The following is an 18,336-nucleotide window of genomic DNA, read 5'->3' on the forward strand; positions in this document are numbered from 1 at the left end:
GTGAAACGAACACAGACACAGACCAGGAAATAATTTCAGTCACTACGTGGAAAGACACACGGACAAAGCGCAGTCTGTCTGTGGGAGAAACCCACCGAAGAACCTCTGTGACATCTGGAGGCAGTGGACGCAGCGACACGCAGGTAAGATCCAGAAGAAGAGCTGAAAACTTCTGAAAGGTGGAAAATGTTGACTTATCTTTTGTGGGGCTGAGAAAGAAACCATACCCTTTAGTTCTTCATACAGAAGTGAAGTCTGGAGTTTTAAACAGAAAACAGTTGAGGAATCATTTCTGAATCGGCCTGTAGTTCACAAATAAGCGTCAGTTTAATCAGTGCTGACGTCCTGATGGAGTTCGGTAAAGTTAGAAAAGAGATTCACAGATTCGGACTTCCGGCATCAATAACTAATGAGATATATGTTGTGAAAACATAAAAGATGCCTCTTTCAAATCATTGTAAGCCAGATAATGTGCTACAAGGCCAGTTTTATCAAAAGTCGCTGTCTTTAAAGCTGTAGAAATAATATTGGCGTCTATCAGCAGCCGGCGTGTGACGAATGAACAGGGACCGTCTGCAAATTACAAACCGCTGCAACAGCGAAGAGAGACACAAATTTCAAAAACTTCACTCTTATACACTGTAGAGCCATCACATTTACTGAAGACATTAATTGGGTCCTTCTGGTCATAATTACAGCTCTTGGTTTGATACTCAGTAAAAAAATCTGAATTTTAAGAATTTATATTAGTAGTAAATTCAATAACTTCACTCTTCTGTACTGAAGAGTCACCAAAATCACTGGAGTCATCAGTTAGCTCCTGCTGGTCATATTTGCTGGTCATACTACAGCCTTTGGTTTGATATTAACTGTTTTTCATAAATTTATGGAATTTTCTTATTTTATTATCATTTTATTAGTAATAAAATTCAGTAACTTCACTCTTATGTACTGTAGAAAATTACACTCTGTCCAACCATCAGTTGGCTCCTGCTGATCAAACTACAACTCTTGATTTGATATTTAACAATTTTTCATGATTTCAAGGATTTTGAAATTGTTACATATCTCAAATATTTTTGTTGTAACATATAAAGTGATCATCCATTTCTGGGTCGATTGTGGAACACTGATTACCAAAAGTGACAGAATTTTATTTTATTTTGGTTGTTTATCGCCATGTGAAGTTGTGCATAAGATCCAGTGTGTGCAGTTGTGTGTGAATTTGAAGGATTAATGAGTAAATTAGCTTTGATGGCTCTTTTCTTCATGTATGCAGTACTATACAGTGTTTTCTCTGGGATTTTTTTCAGCAGCAGCAGCAGGCTGTCAGGAGTCATGGTGACGTAAACAAATGACACTTGACTGCAGATTTTACTTGGACAATTTATTTACTGAATGGCCAGTTGACAACAGTAACAGAACTTCGAATCCTCACCAAGGAGAATATCAGATAACACCAATATACCAAACTAAACTGTTTAGACTCCTCAAGTACTGACGATTGGGAAGAAAGACCTTCTGACAAGGCTGCAGTGTTAATTGATTCATTTAAACCAGAATGTTAAACTGCTAATGATATTTTCCAAGTTAAGGACTGTACAGACAATACTTGGAAGTAAAAATCTGAAGGTAGGATCAGCAGGACCTCTTTGATGTTTGGATGGAGTTTATTTTTTCTACAGTGTATAAGAGTGAAGTTATTGACTTTTACTACTAATAAAAATTCCTTTAAATTCTGCAAAAATATCTAGTCTCAAACCAAGAGTTGTAGTCTGACCAGCAGGAGCCAGTTGAAGGTTCCAGTGAATTTGGTGACACTACAGTGTATAAGAGTGAAGTTATTGCTTTTTTTATTCTAAAAATACCTTAAAATTGTGATTTTTTTTCTCCTACAATATCTTTATTATCAGATTTTGTAAATTAACAAAAGAACACATATGTGCAAACACCCACACACTGCACCATTCTAACTCTTTGTATCATTCAATGATTTCTTAGCAAAACAAAAGAAAATAATAATAAAACAAAGCTGTTACAACCCCACTGTCTAGTGTAACCGAATTTTAACAAATGCAAATGAAAGCAATGAATTTCCAGAATCGAGTCTGTTTTATTCTTGATAAGGGTAGGTTTCAACAGACAAAGTGAGGGATCTGAAAGTAAATGGGTGCTGCTGAAATTAAAGAAACAAATCGAACCAAAGTGGCCTTCTCTTGGAAGTAGACTCCACTAGACTGTGGGAAAAATAAAAATACATCAGACACAAATAAAAGCTCCAAATAGAAATACAAAGGCAAAAGCACCCCTAACTAAAGCTAGCAAAGGTTTCAGATATGGTTTAACTTCACACTTCTGACTAGCTTCCAGCCTCACAGACGAGTTCACAGAGTCAACACGGACAGATCCCTTCCTGAGGAACTGCCACCGAATGCTGGCATCAACCATAGACTGTATATAAAGTGGACGTAGCATCTGGCTCCAGAATTGAAGCCAACCCGGAAGTGTCAAAAACTTGCAATATCACGCCGTCCGCTAGGGTTGGCTCCAAAAATCTTTTTCTCCATAGACCCCAATTCATTTTTGGAAAAAATAAAATTTGATAGAATGATTTTCTACAGCTCAGGATTTTTCCCTGTTAGTTTTCATGGTCAAAATGAGAGATCAGGTGGCCGATCTTAAATAAATCAATACTGAATTTTAAATAAATCGTTAAAGTTGGCGGAGCCAGGGAGTGTGGCTATACTTGATAGACAGCAACAGAAGCCTCTGCGGTAAAATGTGGGCGGGATAAGAGAGTCCGCAGCCAATCCTGCCCCTAGTTGCTCTCCGGTCCAGCCTGTTTGATGACGCTTTTTACGTCACTGGCTCCAAAAAATCCAAAACGGCAACCAGGAAGTAGCAAAATCCGGGCTTCATTTTCTCGGCGTTGAAACCAACGGGTGATGTCACGGTTAGTTCACGCCTGGCATCAACAGGCCTTTTAACAGCTGCTGGACCCTCGATTGAAGCGGTCGTCCCTCCCCTGCTCCAATCCAACCTCAGCTCCAGATGTTGCAGGTGTGGTGGGACGGACAAGGAGGCGGGGCGACAGCAGCCCAGCACACAAAAATACAAATTACCAGACAGGGGGAGGCGGACAGAGGCACAGCCGTAACAAAAGCAAATTCAATAAATTTTTTAAAAAATCAGTAAATAAATAATGGTTAAGCAAATAATGAATCAATGTAGAAATGAAGAATTATAAATTAGGTAAGGCAATAATTAGAATCATAATATCAAAATGGAACATGTAAAATACAAGTCACTAGAAGTAAATGTAACTAAATACAGTGCCAGATAGACAAATACAATATTTTAAGCAGGTCTCATGTCCTGTGTCTGGGATTTATGCTGACATATGGTGGAGCATGGCAGGAGTGATGTACACTCTCATTAGCCATTTATACTGCAATAGTTTAAATCTTGTATTTATTGTTTGTTTCTGTGCCTTTGAACAAGCTTCATTCCAATTTTCCTCGTCTGTTTCCTCTATCCATTATATATATATAAAACTAAGTGTTGTAGCATGATAAACAAGAGCCAACGGCAGGCAGTAATGTTAATGACACTGTAGTGTAGAAGAGTAAAGTTACTGAAAGGCCGGCTGAGCATAGACACCAATGTTGCGACTTTTGATAAAACTGGCCTTGTAGCACAACCTCTACCTTACAACAATGGGAAAGAGGCTTCGTTTATGTTTTGACAACGTATATCTAATGAGTTATTGATGCCAGAAGTCTGGATCTGTGAATGTCTCTCCAACTTTACCGAACTGTTTGTTTTCGCCCATCGAAGACAAAACCAGCAGTGTGTGAGTAACTTCGGCGTCTTGACTTTTTTCAAGCTGTTTTTATTAGCATTAAGTTAGCTAACTTTGTAACGGTGCTAGCAAGAGTATCTGTTTGGAGCATAGACAGTATCATAAAGATTTTTATGATACAGTTCTTTTTGACATATTTTCCTTTCTAGCCAACTGCTTTCAACAGGTTTTAACTAACAAATGAATATAATTTATAAGCCAATAATCCATTGGGAATTGACTTTAATTTTCCTCTTTTACATGTTTTTTTTATGAGACCGGTGTACGCAACTTTGTTACCTACAGCTAAAGCTAACAAGTGAAGCTAATGGTCCAGTAGTAGTTATCTTGTTTTTTTCTGTTTAACATGTTTTGCTTTCTTTCCCTCAAGAGAAATAAACTGATGCATACAAACAAAACTAGATTATTATTTTTTTCTGTCCTTACTTATGATTGCATAAAAAGTCTGTAAAAAGAGTTCATACATGCTCTAATTCTGCTTAAAATCATCTTTAGTTTGGTTGGTCCCAGAGACTGTATTTGCTTGTAGCTTAAAGGAACTCTCTTGTATGTTGGTTGATTTTCAGTTGTCGTGTCTTTTAGGGACAATAAGAACTTAATCACAATATAAATCATGTGTGTGTTTTAAAATTTTCAGAGAAGGTGAAAACGCTTTTCAGCCTTGACTAGATCTCAATCTCACACTTCCCCTGAAACTCGACGGGGACGAAATAGAAGCCTACAGATTTGTCACTACTGCTCAGAAAGCCTAAAAGTCACCTCCCAAAATGCTTAAAGTCACATAAAAATGTTAGGATTCTGTCATCTTTTGGATTTGATGTTTTTCCACAAAAGCGTTAAGCTGCCTTGTTAGAAGTTCTTGAAGATCCATCGCCTCCTCTTGTGGAAATGAAACATTACATTTGTTAAATATGTAAATATTTTTCATTCAAAAGTTTCACTGCTGGACAGAGGATCTATTCTACTTTACTGTGAAATCTATTCTCAGTGTGTGCAGACTGGAGGTTTCAAATTTCCACATCACAGTTGTGAAAGTTTCATACTGAACCATGGCTGGATCCAAAATGCTGTTTTATGGTCATAAATCCTGCAGGTACCTTCAGGTGAGCTCAGACAAACTTTCTGTCAACAGCTTTATTTGTCTTTCAGCAAATAACTAGATTTGCATGAAATTCAATGTTTTTTTGGACTTGTGGCATTTTATATATTTTACAGGCTATTCTGACTTTATTATTATCGTCTTACAGTTTTTTTACTGTGATATTTTTCTTGTTTTTGTCTTATAAGGAAAATCTCATTCTGAAGATGCTGAGCAGCTGATAGTTTGTCATCAGAGGAGACTTTGAGGCTGATGTGTAAGTGTTTCTCTCTGATTTACTGAGCAGTCTGCATGGAGCTGTGTGTGATGGTGTTCTTACAAATGTGGTAAATTTGTTTTGAAGTCTTCAAACATTTTAGTTTGACAATAAAACCATGAATCTATGTTTAGAACACATTCCACACAAAAACATGTCATATTTCTGTTTCACAATATTTCCAATTGAATTAAACACTGCAGATGAATAATAAGAAATGTAAACATGATTTGAACATGAATCATTGATGTGAACAAAATGTACACATTATCAAATGCATTTAACACGTCCACAGCAAACTACAGTTTATTGGTCAGACCTGTAGAGCATTACTATGTGAGACTTGACAGTTCAGAGATGTTCAGTATTAACTTTACTTGGAGCTGTTAGAGTCTTTGGTGTGGTGAATAGTGTGTTTCAGCACTCAGCCTCAAAGTGACAATCCTGGTGGGTTTGACAACTTTTAAACTTCCTCAGAAGCCACAGATTTAACCAGGTGTTTTACCTGTGTTTACAGACAGGATTAGTGTTTGGATCCCTACCTTCCCATTTTGGTAGCATATTCTTCAGTAGGACATGGATATCTATCATTGAATTAGTTATGGACTGGTTATTGGCCTGGCCCATTAATCAGACGTATGTAGAACATAATTAGACAAAGACGTTTCAGTGAAGGTTTGTCTTGAAATTTGTGTTATTCCAAATTTGAAAAAGATTTTCATTTTTACTGCAAATGTGTATTGTTTCCTAATATAGATTATTAGTTTGATTGATTATTCAAATTTTTTTTTATCAAAACTGGCTTAAAAATAACACATCAGTACTCGCCTACTTTTAACTGAGATCCAACATTAGAATTGATGTTGAACTGCAAATATTGCTTCATCTAAGTTCCTGAGTAACATCTGATACATCACAGGCAGAGTAGTTATTGAACATTTGTTAATCTGGTGTCTTGTTCTGCAGGTCATTGGCGTTTGGTCTGTGTGCAGAACTCACAGGAGTCAGGAAACATGGCTTGTACATCAGAGTCCGCCTTAAATTATGTCAGTAGAGCCAGAAGGCACCTTGTCAGAGAACTACAGAATCTCTCTGTGATTCTGGAGAACTTGTATCAGAAAGGAGTTCTCAGTGATGAGGAGGTCAGCAAAATACAGACAGAGCGTGATGACTTCGATAGAACCAGAAAAATCCTGGACAAGGTCATAAAAAAGGGGGAAGCAGCCTGCTATGAGTTACTCAGAATTATTGACGTGACGAGGAAGAGGACTTTAGAAAGGCCGGCTCCTGTCCCTGAGAAAAACACTGGAGCTTCCACTGGAACCCAGAAGTTTGACCTTCACCACTGGATCAGCTGCTTTTCTTTCAAGGAAGAAACACAAATGGATGTGGACTACCTGCAAGGTATTGTGAAGAAAATTCTGCTTCAAATGTGTCACATTTCTTATTATTAAATTTAGCAATTCTACATAATGCATTTTATTGTGTCTGTGTGCAAATATTTGATATTTAGCAAGAGATCAGGAGAAAACCGTGGTTGTGTTATATTGCATTTATTTTCTAACTTATTTTATTTTAGGCCCAAGACCGTGCCACAGATATCAGAAAAAGTTGAAGTTTAAAGCACAAAAATTATCTGAAGAGTTTTGGAATGCAAGTAAAAAACTGTTTGAAGACAAAAGGAGGCCTGATCTGTCATACACCTCACTTGTATTGGATACACAGAAAAGCCCATCTCCATCTAAAATCAAGAAATGGAAGAGAAGGAAAAGTAAGATGAGTCGACCTAAGAAACTGAGGACATACATCCCTGAGGACAAACCAGAAATTTCCCCCACTGACCTTCTGAAAACACAGGAAGACATCCTCTTGGTCGGGAAGCCTGGAATTGGAAAAACAGCAGTCGTTTGTGAAATGTTGAGACTGTGGGCAGAAAAGGACAACAAGGAGTTAGATTACATGTTCTACTTTGACATGAGGGAAATGTCCCAAACCACACCAGCTATGACCCTGGAGGATCTTCTTTTTAATAGGTTCAGTGAACCAGATGTAGGCGTGGATGAGGTTTTACAGGACATAAAGAGTAACTCTGATAATGTTATCATCATTTTTGATGGCATCACAGATCTGTCTCTATCAGTGGTGCAGAGGCTTGTAGAGAAAGACCTACTACCTGATGCAAAGATCATCATAACCTGCAGACCAGATGATGAGGAAGACTTCTTCTCTGAGGACTGTCTCAGAGTGGAGGTGAAAGGATTTAGTGAGCAGACCATAAAGTCCTACTTATCTGCAACACTCTGCGATGCACAGAAGGTTTTGAGCAGCTTGGAGTTGCTGACTCTTTGCCATGTACCAATGTATGCTCTGATGGTGGCTGCCTGCTCTTCATCAGAACACTCTCCACAGCCATGCACTGTAACAGAAATCTACATTGACATTGCTCGTTACTGCCTTCAGATAAACAGCAAGAAAACAAAGAACAAAGAGCTAAACACCTTCATCAAAACCAAGAGAGAAGAAATACTGTCTTTGGCTGGAATAGCTTTTCATGCAACTCAGGGGAAAACTGTGAGCCTGACTGAAGTGCCCTGTAAAGACAGCTGTGTCCTTTCCTTCCTGAAACCACTTTTTATCAAAGTCAGCCGAACTGAAACAGAAACTAGACACGCATTCCTCCATTACACACTGCAGGAGTTCTTTGCAGCCGTGTGGTTCTTAAAGAGTCCTGATAAAATCAGGAATGTTTTTCAGCAGAGCCTCACTGAGGAGATGAAACACATGAAACATTTGATCCCTTTCATGTGTCGACTGTTGAACAAGAAGAGCCCAAGTTGGATGAAGTGTCTGATTCCAGTTGAGGAGCTCAACAAAACATCTGACTGGTTCTTCAAGGAGCTCATAACCACATTAGTCCCAGATGTGGTTGACACTGAAGACAGTGGGCTTGATGTCGACACGTTGTTCTTATGCCAGTGCTTGTATGAGTCCCAGAGTCCAGAGGCATGCATCTACCTTCTAGAGAAACTGGACTACCGTCTTGACCTCTGTGGAGAGAGTCTTGATCCTTACCCCTGCTGTGCTGTGGCCTATGTGGTCAGTCAGTCTAAGGAACGGAAAATATGGTTGAACCTTGATGATGTCACGATATCAGAGAAAGGAATGAGACAACTGTTTGGATGCCTTCAAAATGTCAAATGGTATGAGTGAGTGTTTGTTTTTTAGAGCCAGATTACTGCTCAGGTTACAACATACAGTATAATGAGAATGATATACTGAGGATCTGTTTGATCATGAGGTTATTCTTTAAACTACAGGTGCGACCTTTTGCCACAGCAGCTGTGGAAGATTTTCCTTCTCAGTGAAGAACAGATGGACTTTGGAAGCTTACTTGGCCTTGTTGAAAATCAGCTGCACCTTCCAGTGGAGGGTAAAAAACAGCTGTTTGAAAGAGCTGTGGAAGTCATGAAGAGGATGACAACAAAGGTCAATATCTGCCTCTACTGGGACAGAGAAACTCCTGTCTGCCAGAGTCTCTGTGAGTCCCTAATAGAGGCTTTGCCATACATCAGCTCACTCAGGTATGTAGCTTTAGTCTAATAGAGATTTCATGTTTTAACCCATCTGTCAATGTTGGAATGTAAGTCCTTCTGTCTAGAGTTGTCCTCACACCAATCATGTCACAACAATGGTGCTTTTAATAAGTTGACTTAATCATGTGGTTTCAAGTAGGGATGCAACAATCCACATTTTTTCACTTCGAATCCAATTCCGACACCTGAATTTGAAAATCTGCCAATACTGCTACTATTCCGATACCAGAGCTCTGCTTGCTTTGATATTATTATAATTATAGTTGATTTTATATGAGACTGTAATAAACTCCTCTCTACAAGTAAGTTTGATATTGATTTGTGAATGCTACAAGAGCCAGTAGACTTAATTTGTGCTGATCAGATGAAGCAGCCCTTTGTATTTTATTTGGAGAGTTTTAGTGTTAGAGAAGTTTACTCTTTATGTGTATCTGTCTTGGATTTAATAAAAATTGACAGTCAATTTGAAACCCTTGAGCCAAGTGTCCTATACATTTTTCTCTCATGTAAATGTGCTTCATCCGAAAATCACTCACTTGGTTGACGTCACGAATGGGCTACAACATCGTTACATAACGGCGCTTTCAGCTTGACAGTCTGGCAGATGTGCCGGACCAACATGGGGGCTCCTCCTCATACTTTCTCTTTTATTTTGAAAGCATTTCAACGAAAAGTATTTGTGAAAGCATTTGAGGTGAGAAATAAGCTGCAGTAGCTGAATCTGTCCTCATTGTAGTTCATCAATGGCTAGTTTAGACATTTGATGAAGGTTTTGGGATGCCTCGGATCGCTATGCTCTGCATCAAATTTGCATAAAGTAGAAGTCAAGTCTACTTTATGCAAATGAGCTCTGAGTAAACACATCGGATTACAGCTGGAAATGCACTGCAATTGGACCAGCATGCGGTTTGTTTCAAGCTGCGAGCCGGTGTGTTTACCCATTTGCATAAAGTAGACTTGACTTCTACTTTATGCAAATTTGATGCAGAGTGTAGAGATCTGGCTTAAAGAAATATTTGTTGCTTACGTGTTTTTGAAATAAAAGAGAAAATTTGCAACCTAGCCGCCATGTTGGCCCGACACATCTGCCAGACTGTCAAGCTGAAAGTGCTGTCATGTGACAATGTTGTGGCCCATTCATGACCATCAACCAAGCGGGCGATTTCCAGATACAGCACATTTACATGCAAGAAAAATACATCTAGTGGATAGGTACCTCCACAGTTACATATCTATTTTCAGGATGGGATTTTCCTGTTCACAGGATTTCCTGTTTTTCTGACTTCCTTTAATGACCTTATACTGACCTAAAGTTGCCATTTGGGAAATACATGCACACATTCGTACATATCATATTTCCACACAGCAGAAATGTTGTAATGAGAAGTTGGTCAGCCACAGTGCTGCTCAGTGCTCGCCTGCTAGCTGGCTGCAAGTGTGGAATGGGTTTTCTCAAAAACATTCATCATGTCTTCTTATTAACACAATAATTTTTATTTCTTTTTTTTCTGAAAAAAAAAGAACTGAAAGTTATTGTGGAATGGATTTCCTGAATGGAGGCGGGTCTTATTACTCTGCGTGTCACTGAGACACGTTCCGTTCAGGAAATCCATTCAACATGTTGCAGTCAGCTAGCAGAGCAGCAGGGAATCACTTGTGGAGTCATTTCAGCAGACAATATTAAAGCACAGACATGGATCGGAAATCTCCAGGGGTAGGATCAGAAATTTCCGATCCATGAATTTTGTTAATATTAGGACCAGATACCAATACTGGGTCGGATCGGCCCCATCCCCAGTTTAAAATTGGGTGTTCAGAGAGATCTGTTGTTCTGTGATGAGTGGTAAATCATACTGCTAATGAACTTAAACTTTGTAGAATCAAGCCTCAGGCTGGCCTTGTTGTCTATGGTTCTGAGCTAATATCTACTGATGTATTTGTACTTTTTCTGTTGTAGAATCTCAGAAATTCTGCTGAAGATGTGTCAGATAAAACATTGCAGGTGCAATAAGATGCACAATGAGTTTAATTAAGGATCACATTTCAGAACATTCGTATTTTGGTAATTTACGGGCTGGAATGAAAAGATAAATAAACAGAATTCTTTCAAAAATAAATAACTCCAACTTCTTGATTTGATAAAGGATCATTGCTATTCACAAGTCTTCATATTTTTCTCTTCATTTGCACATTGTAAAATGAAAACTAGTACATCAAGCTGAAATTCTGTTTGTGTTTTTATTGTATATGAGGAGAAAAGTGTTTGATATTATCGTTTTTATTATTATTAATACTGTTATTACATTTATTATGATGCAGCTTTAGGATGACCAACAGAAGTCCAGGTTTGGTGAACCAGGAGCAATTCCATGGGACACTGGAGAGACAACAAAGTAGACTGTTACTGGATTTATGCCTGAAGGCAGCACTTCACGATGAGCAAAGCTTCCCAAATGTAGTGAATGTGCTCCTCTCATTGTTCCCTCATCAAACTGACTTAAGTAACGTCTATCTCGATTTGTACCAACATGTTAGGAGTGAAGGGTTTTTGAGAGTCCTTCCATCATTACAGTCAGTTTTTCAGTCAGCTCCTGCAGTCTGGTCCATAAACCTCTCAGAGAGAAAGACCTCCATCCTCCTGGAAGTGCTGAAACTCCAATCAGAGAAGAAACCAGTGGAACTGACAGGCTGGTCACATGAAGAGAGTGAAGTGAGGAGTTTCCTGCAGTGTCTGCCTTATATCTCACAGCTCAGGTAAATGAATTCTACTTTACACCATTCAGTCTATACAAGGAGAAATCCATGAATTCTGATGTCATTGTACTGATTGAAACATTTCAGTCATATTTCTTTGTCATCACTTTTATATTTCTACATTCTGACTTTATCCACATGGGGTAATATTTCAGTTCTATTTCATCTCTGCTCATTTCAGAGGGAAACATTGTTCTCTTTCCACCACTGTATTTATTTAGTGTTTTAGTTACTTTTTGTCTTTGAGTCTGAGATTTCTATACATGTATGATCAGTTTATAAAACTGTTCCTGTATTATAGATTAAACAAACCAACAGGATATAAACTGATAGTTTTTATCAGTTTCAAGAGGGTTCTTCCATCTCAAATCATCAGAGGTCTTCTGCTTTATCTTTGCTTTAAAAGAAAAGTATCATTAAACATCAAAAAATTAAAAGTCAATGTGTGAAATTTTAGTTTTCTGTATCAAATATCTTCTGCAATCAAAATTGTTTAAAAATGTCCTGTTGACCATCTTTCAGCAGGTTTTTTTTCACTCAGTGAAATTTGAGGCTTCCAGAAATGTTCAGTTTTATTTCTCTTCATGTCATTGATTCAGAATCTGGAATATTGGAAAAGAAATGAAATAGTTTCTCATTTTGAGTGAGTTGAAATATGAATAAAGTTAAAGTCATCATGAAACATCTTATCTTTGAGCTTAAATCAAATAAATCCTGATAATCCAGAAGTCAACTCATATTTTCTGAACCACATGTAGCTGAATGTCACAATAAAACAAAACTAAACACAGAATACTTTTTATTTGAAATACTTGATCACAAAAATGAACACCAAGTTATTTTCTTTTATCTTTCATCACTGATAGAGCAGATGTGACAATTTTTACCACAAAAACAAAAATGATCCAAGTAGAACAGAGTTGTGGAGTTTCAAAATGCTTCTTTATAAATAAATAAGATAAATTATTTTTGAATAAAAGCATCTGACATCATTTTCAGTCTCCACAAATTCAACTCAGTGTATTGTCCTCCTACTTATTGCAAAGATGCTTGAAGGTAAACACTTCATCAGTCACTCTAAATATTCATGTTGTCACACTTGAACTTTGTCAGAGTCCAGCTGTGACTTTGGTCTTGAAGTTTATTCTCAGTGGAACACAAAGCAGAGGATCCATTTTGTTCCTATCAAACACTTTCCTTCATGATGATAAATTTAGCAGTGAAGTGTTGGTCACATTAGTGGATGAGATTAGCATTAAATATATGTCCAAGTATGAAAATGTCCCACTAGAAACATCCCACTATCCAACAGATGAGTGGATTTGGTTCTATTCTGCTGCTGTCATCCTCATAATCTGATGCAGTGATAATTCCTAAAGAAATGACAGCAAACTACATGACAAGTCTCCTCCAAAGCTACATTTATGTCTGCAAAGTGGGTCTGAAGATGACAAATATGTCCTTATTAATATATACATATATTTTCTGTGTTATATTTGGAGAAGAGTTTATAAACTGCAGAACTCTGTTTGAAACAGATCGGAGTATCTACTATTGTTTCAGTTTTTGTGTTTCAAGTTGTCAAAGCTGCTCAGTTCTGAAAGTTCAATGGAAATACATTTCTTTCCATTTTTGTGACCAAGTATTTTCTATTCAAAGTATTCTTGGTGTTCTGTGTGTATTATTGTGACATTCAGCTACATGTGGTTCAGAAAATATCACTGGTTGAGTTTTGCATCAATATTTTATTTGTTAATGTGAGTTCAGAGATGGAACTTTTCATGATGGCTTCAATTTTTCCTTTTTCATATGTCTGCTCACCCACCATCAGACAGTTTTTAAAAAAATACTTTTTCAATATGAACAATCCTGACTTAATGACATGAAGAAAACAGTAAAAATTTCAGGTTTTTAACTTCAATAATTCTTGAGATATTGTTGTCCAAACAGTGTATAGAGAACGGATGGATGGATATTCGTTTTTGTCGGACAAATGTGTTTTTCTCACCCGCTGTGGTAATCACATCTGAAAGTGGTTTATACCGGCGGATTCATAAGAATCTAAGCTTTCCATCGGCGTATAGTGTTTGTATAATCGCGTTTGCAGCCGTCGGACATTCTTGAAATTCCTATGCAAATTAGTAAGTGTACCGCCGGCGGTACACTGAAGTTTAAGGGGTTAAACTAAAGCATTTTTCTCAGGAAAGATGGATCACCTACAATCTTTCAAACTTCCATATTTTATGCTTTAAAAAAAGTTGTGTCAAATTAGAGATATTGGAGCAAAAATGTAAAAAAAATGGATGATTTGGTATGGAATCAACCCACATTTTTTATTTGATTTCGATATTTTATGTCATGATTCATGATAAATTGCTGATTTAAATTAACTGTAGATTGAGTTATTAAGACGGTGTGTTATTTTCATGTCCATTGTTTCTCATGTTATTAGTCAACTGATCATGAATGTGAAAGAGTTGATAGAACTTAATGAAGGTCAGTGACTGACTGAAGCAATGAAGCAGAGAGAAGAATGTGAGTTTATCTGTTGATGTAGAAATATTTCCTGCAACACTTTGGAAACATGTGACAGTCTGGTACCTGTATGAGAAGAATGAAAAGATGTGGATAAAAAGAGCTGCAGCTCAGTGACAACTATTCAGTCATGTTAATACCTCTTGATGGAAAAACAGAAACACAAGACAGGAAATGGAAAAAACTCTGACATTTAAGGTGGTATTGGGTTTGTGAGTATTTTAAGAGTTTGAAGATGAAATGTGTAACCTGTAAAGCATCTGTTACTGCACTGATGAAACAGGAATCATTCCTCATGTGGAGTTGTATTTCTATGACTGAGATGAAATCATTAAAACATGTTTTTCTCTTCATTTTACAGAGTTCAGAAAGTTACCTTTTGATGAAACAACCAGGATGTTTGTGAATCTGTTCTGTGCAGCAGCAGAGAGAGAACAGCAGACAGGAGAGAAGATACTGGAGCAGTTGTCGTCAGTGTGCAGATATGAAAGGATTTCCTTCATATTACATGGATGGAAAATATCAGAGTGATTTCCTGCTGGATCTGTTCTCCCATGTGAAGGACTATGAGAGTAAAACAGGTCTGAGAGTCCTTCCATCATTACAGTCAGTTTTCCAGTCAGCTCCTGCAGTCTGGTCCATAAAGCTCTCAGAGAGAAAGACCTCCATCCTCCTGGAAGTGCTGAAACTCCAATCAGAGAAGAAACCAGTGTAGCTGACAGGCTGGTCACATGAAGAGAGTGAAGTGAGGAGTTTCCTGCAGTGTCTGCCTTATATCTCACAGCTCAGGTAAATGAATTCTACTTTACACCATTCAGTCTATACAAGGAGAAATCCATGAATTCTAATGTCATTGTACTGATTGAAACATTTCAGTCATATTTCTTTGTCATCACTTTTATATTTCTACATTCTGACTTTATCCACATGGGGTCATATTTCAGTTCTATTTCATCTCTGCTCATTTCAGAGGGAAACATTTCTCTTTCCACCACTGTATTTATTTAGTGTTTTAGTTACTTTTTGTCTTTGAGTCTGAGATTTCTATACATGTATGATCAGTTTATGAAACTGGCTGTATTATAGATGAAACAAGCCAACAGGATATAAAGTGAAGTCATTTATATCAGTTTCTAGAGGGTTCTTCCATCTCAATCATCAGAGGTCTTCTAATTAATCTCTGATTTACTTCTTTTAAAATTATCATGAAATATAAATTGAAAATCAAATCTGTGAAATTTTAGGTTTATATATCAAATATCTTCTGCAATCAAAGTTGTTTAAAAATGTCCTGTTGACCATCTTTCAGCAGAATTTTTTCACTCAGTGAAATCTGAGGCTTCCAGAAATGTTCAGTTTTATTTCTCTTCATGTCATTGATTCAGAATCTGGAATATTGGAAAAGTAATGAAATAGTTTCTCATTTTGAGTGAGTTGAAATATGAATAAAGTTAAAGTAATCATAAAACATCTTATCTTTGAGCTCAAATCAAATAAATCCTGATAATCCAGAAGTCAACTCATATTTTCTGAACCACATGTAGCTGAATGTCACAATAATACAAAACTAAACACAGAATACTTTTAATTTGAAATACTTGATCACAAAAATGAACACCAAGTTATTTTCTTTTATCTTTCATCACTGATAGAGCAGATGTGACAATTTTTACCACAAAAACAAAAATGATCCAAGTAGAACAGAGTTGTGGAGTTTCAAAATGCTTCTTTATAAATAAATAAGATAAATTCTTTTTGAATAAAAGCATCTGACATCATTTTCAGTCTCCGCAAACTCAACTCAGTGTATTGTCCTCCTACTTATTGCAGAGATGCTTGAAGGTAAACTTTTCATCAGTCACTCTAAATATTCATGTTGTCACACTTGAACTTTGTCAGAGTCCAGCTGTGACTTTGGTCTTGAAGTTTATTCTCAGTGGAACACAAAGCAGAGGATCCATTTTGTTCCTATCAAACACTTTCCTTCATGATGATAAATTTAGCAGTGAAGTGTTGGTCACATTAGTGGATGAGATTAGCATTAAATATATGTCCAGGTATGAAAATGTCCCACTAGAAACATCCCACTATCCAACAGATGAGTGGATTTGGTTCTATTCTGCTGCTGTCATCCTCATAATCTGATGCAGTGATAATTCCTAAAGAAATGACACCAAACTACATGACAAGTCTCCTCCAAAGCTACATTTATGTCTGCAAAGTGGGTCTGAAGATGACAAATATGCCCTTATTAAATATATACATATATTTTCTGTGTTATTTGGAGAAGAGTTTATAAACTGCAGAACTCTGTTTGAAACAGATCGGAGTATCTACTATTATTTCAGTTTTTGTGTTTCAAGTTGTCAAAGCTGCTCAGTTCTGAAAGTTCAATGGAAATACATTTCTTTCCATTTTTGTGACCAAGTATTTTATATTCAAAGTATTCTTGGTGTTCTGTGTGTATCATTGTGACATTCAGCTACATGTGGTTCAGAAAATATCACTAGTTGAGTTTTGCATCAATATTTTATTTGTTAATGTGAGTTCAGAGATGGAACTTTTCATGATGGCTTCAGTTTTTAAAATGTTTTGTGTCACTTGTAATCAGAGACTATTAGATCTACTTGTCCAATCTTATCAATTCTGAATTATTGACATGATGACAAAAGGAGAGAAATGTTCAGGTTTTTATCTTGAATAGTTTCTGGGATATTGTTGTTCAAACAACCTGAAATTTCATTATGCAGAAAAAAACCTGTTGAAACTGGATCGACGGTCCATTATTAAACTAAAGCATTTATCTCAGAAAATATTTGATTTATCTGAACAGAAACACAACACAGACAAGGAAAAACTCTGACATGTAAAGTTATTGGGTTTGTGAATATTTTAAGAGTTTGAAGATGAAATCTGTAACCTGTAAAGCATCTGTTACTGCACTGATGAAACAGGAATCATTCCTCATGTGGAGTTGTATTTCTATGACTGAGATGAAATCATTAAAACATGTTTTTCTCTTCATTTTACAGTGTTGAGCGGTTACCTCTTGATGAAACAACCAGGATGTTTGTGAATCTGTTCTGTGCAGCAGCAGAGAGAGAACAGCAGACAGGAGAGAAGATACTGGAGCTGTTATCATCAGTGTGCAGATATGAAGACTTTCCTTTAGGATACATGTATGGTGATGAAGGCTTTCAATATCAGAGTGATTTCCTGCTGGATCTGTTCTCCCATGTGAAGGACTATGAGACTAAAACAGGTCTGAGAGTCCTTCCATCATTACAGTCAGTTTTCCAGTCAGCTCCTGCAGTCTGGTCCATAAAGCTCTCAGAGAGAAAGACCTCCATCCTCCTGGAAGTGCTGAAACTCCAATCAGAGAAGAAACCAGTGGAGCTGACAGGCTGGTCACATGAAGAGAGTGAAGTGAGGAGTTTCCTGCAGTGTCTGCCTTATATCTCACAGCTCAGGTAAATGAATTCTACTTTACACCATTCAGTCTATACAAGGAGAAATCCATGAATTCTGATGTCATTGTACTGATTGAAATATTTCAGTCATATTTCTTTGTCATCACTTTTATATTTCTACATTCTGACTTTATCCACATGGGGTCATATTTCAGTTCTGTTTCATCTCTGCTCATTTCAGAGGGAAACATTGTTCTCTTTCCACCACTGTATTTATTTAGTGTTTTAGTTACTTTTTGTCTTTGAGTCTGAGATTTCTATACATGTATGATCAGTTTATGAAACTGGCTGTATTATAGATGAAACAAGCCAACAGGATATAAAGTGAAGTCATTTATATCAGTTTCTAGAGGGTTCTTCCATCTCTGTTCATCAGAGGTCTTCTGATTAAATATCTCCGTTTAGATAAAACCAATTATTATTGAATATAAATTTGTAAAATGGAATGTGTGAAATTTTAGGTTTATATATCAAATATCTTCTGCGATCAAAGTAGTTTAAAAATGTCCTGTTGACCATCTTTCAACAGAATTTTTTACTCAGTGAAATTTGAGGCTTCCAGAAATGTTCAGTTTTATTTCTCTTCATGTCATTGATTCAGAATCTGGAATATTGGAAAAGTAATGAAATAGTTTCTCATTTTGAGTGAGTTGAAATATGAAAAACTTTGTCATCATGAAACGTTTCATCTTTAGGCTTAAATTCTGATAATCCAGAAATCATCTGGTTATATTTTCTGAACCACATGTAGCTTCATGTCACAATAA

At 36.9% G+C, this 18,336-nt stretch overlaps 2 protein-coding genes across 9 annotated transcripts in view; both read left to right on the forward strand.

Moving 5' to 3' along the window:
- The window catches only part of LOC127531940 (uncharacterized), a 26,298-nt gene continuing 7,962 nt past the window's right edge, over nucleotides 1-18,336 (forward strand). For 2 of the 4 annotated variants that reach the window (XM_051942448.1, XM_051942447.1), the window contains exons 1-8: nucleotides 2-143; nucleotides 4,851-4,965; nucleotides 5,150-5,217; nucleotides 6,184-6,621; nucleotides 6,797-8,417; nucleotides 8,535-8,798; nucleotides 11,130-11,564; nucleotides 17,132-17,569. In XM_051942448.1, the coding sequence (XP_051798408.1) occupies nucleotides 5,214-5,217; nucleotides 6,184-6,621; nucleotides 6,797-8,417; nucleotides 8,535-8,798; nucleotides 11,130-11,564; nucleotides 17,132-17,569 (3,200 nt within the window). In that variant the 5' untranslated portion in view covers nucleotides 2-143; nucleotides 4,851-4,965; nucleotides 5,150-5,213. Of the gene's footprint in view, nucleotides 144-4,850; nucleotides 4,966-5,149; nucleotides 5,218-6,183; nucleotides 6,622-6,796; nucleotides 8,418-8,534; nucleotides 8,799-11,129; nucleotides 11,565-17,131; nucleotides 17,570-18,336 lie in introns of all 4 variants that reach the window. The other 2 variants (XM_051942446.1, XM_051942449.1) reach the window with 2 other exon arrangements.
- The window catches only part of LOC127531955 (NACHT, LRR and PYD domains-containing protein 13-like), a 27,340-nt gene continuing 23,596 nt past the window's right edge, over nucleotides 14,593-18,336 (forward strand). For 2 of the 5 annotated variants that reach the window (XM_051942570.1, XM_051942573.1), the window contains exon 1: nucleotides 14,733-14,888. Coding sequence is in view for 1 of the 5 variants with exons in the window: in XM_051942571.1 (XP_051798531.1) it covers nucleotides 14,608-14,680 (73 nt within the window). In the remaining 4 variants the exon portion in view is untranslated. Of the gene's footprint in view, nucleotides 14,681-14,728; nucleotides 14,889-18,336 lie in introns of those variants that run through there. The other 3 variants (XM_051942571.1, XM_051942566.1, XM_051942575.1) reach the window with 3 other exon arrangements.

This window comes from Acanthochromis polyacanthus, chromosome 22 (genome assembly GCF_021347895.1).
Source record: "Acanthochromis polyacanthus isolate Apoly-LR-REF ecotype Palm Island chromosome 22, KAUST_Apoly_ChrSc, whole genome shotgun sequence".
Taxonomy (NCBI): Eukaryota; Metazoa; Chordata; class Actinopteri; family Pomacentridae; genus Acanthochromis; species Acanthochromis polyacanthus.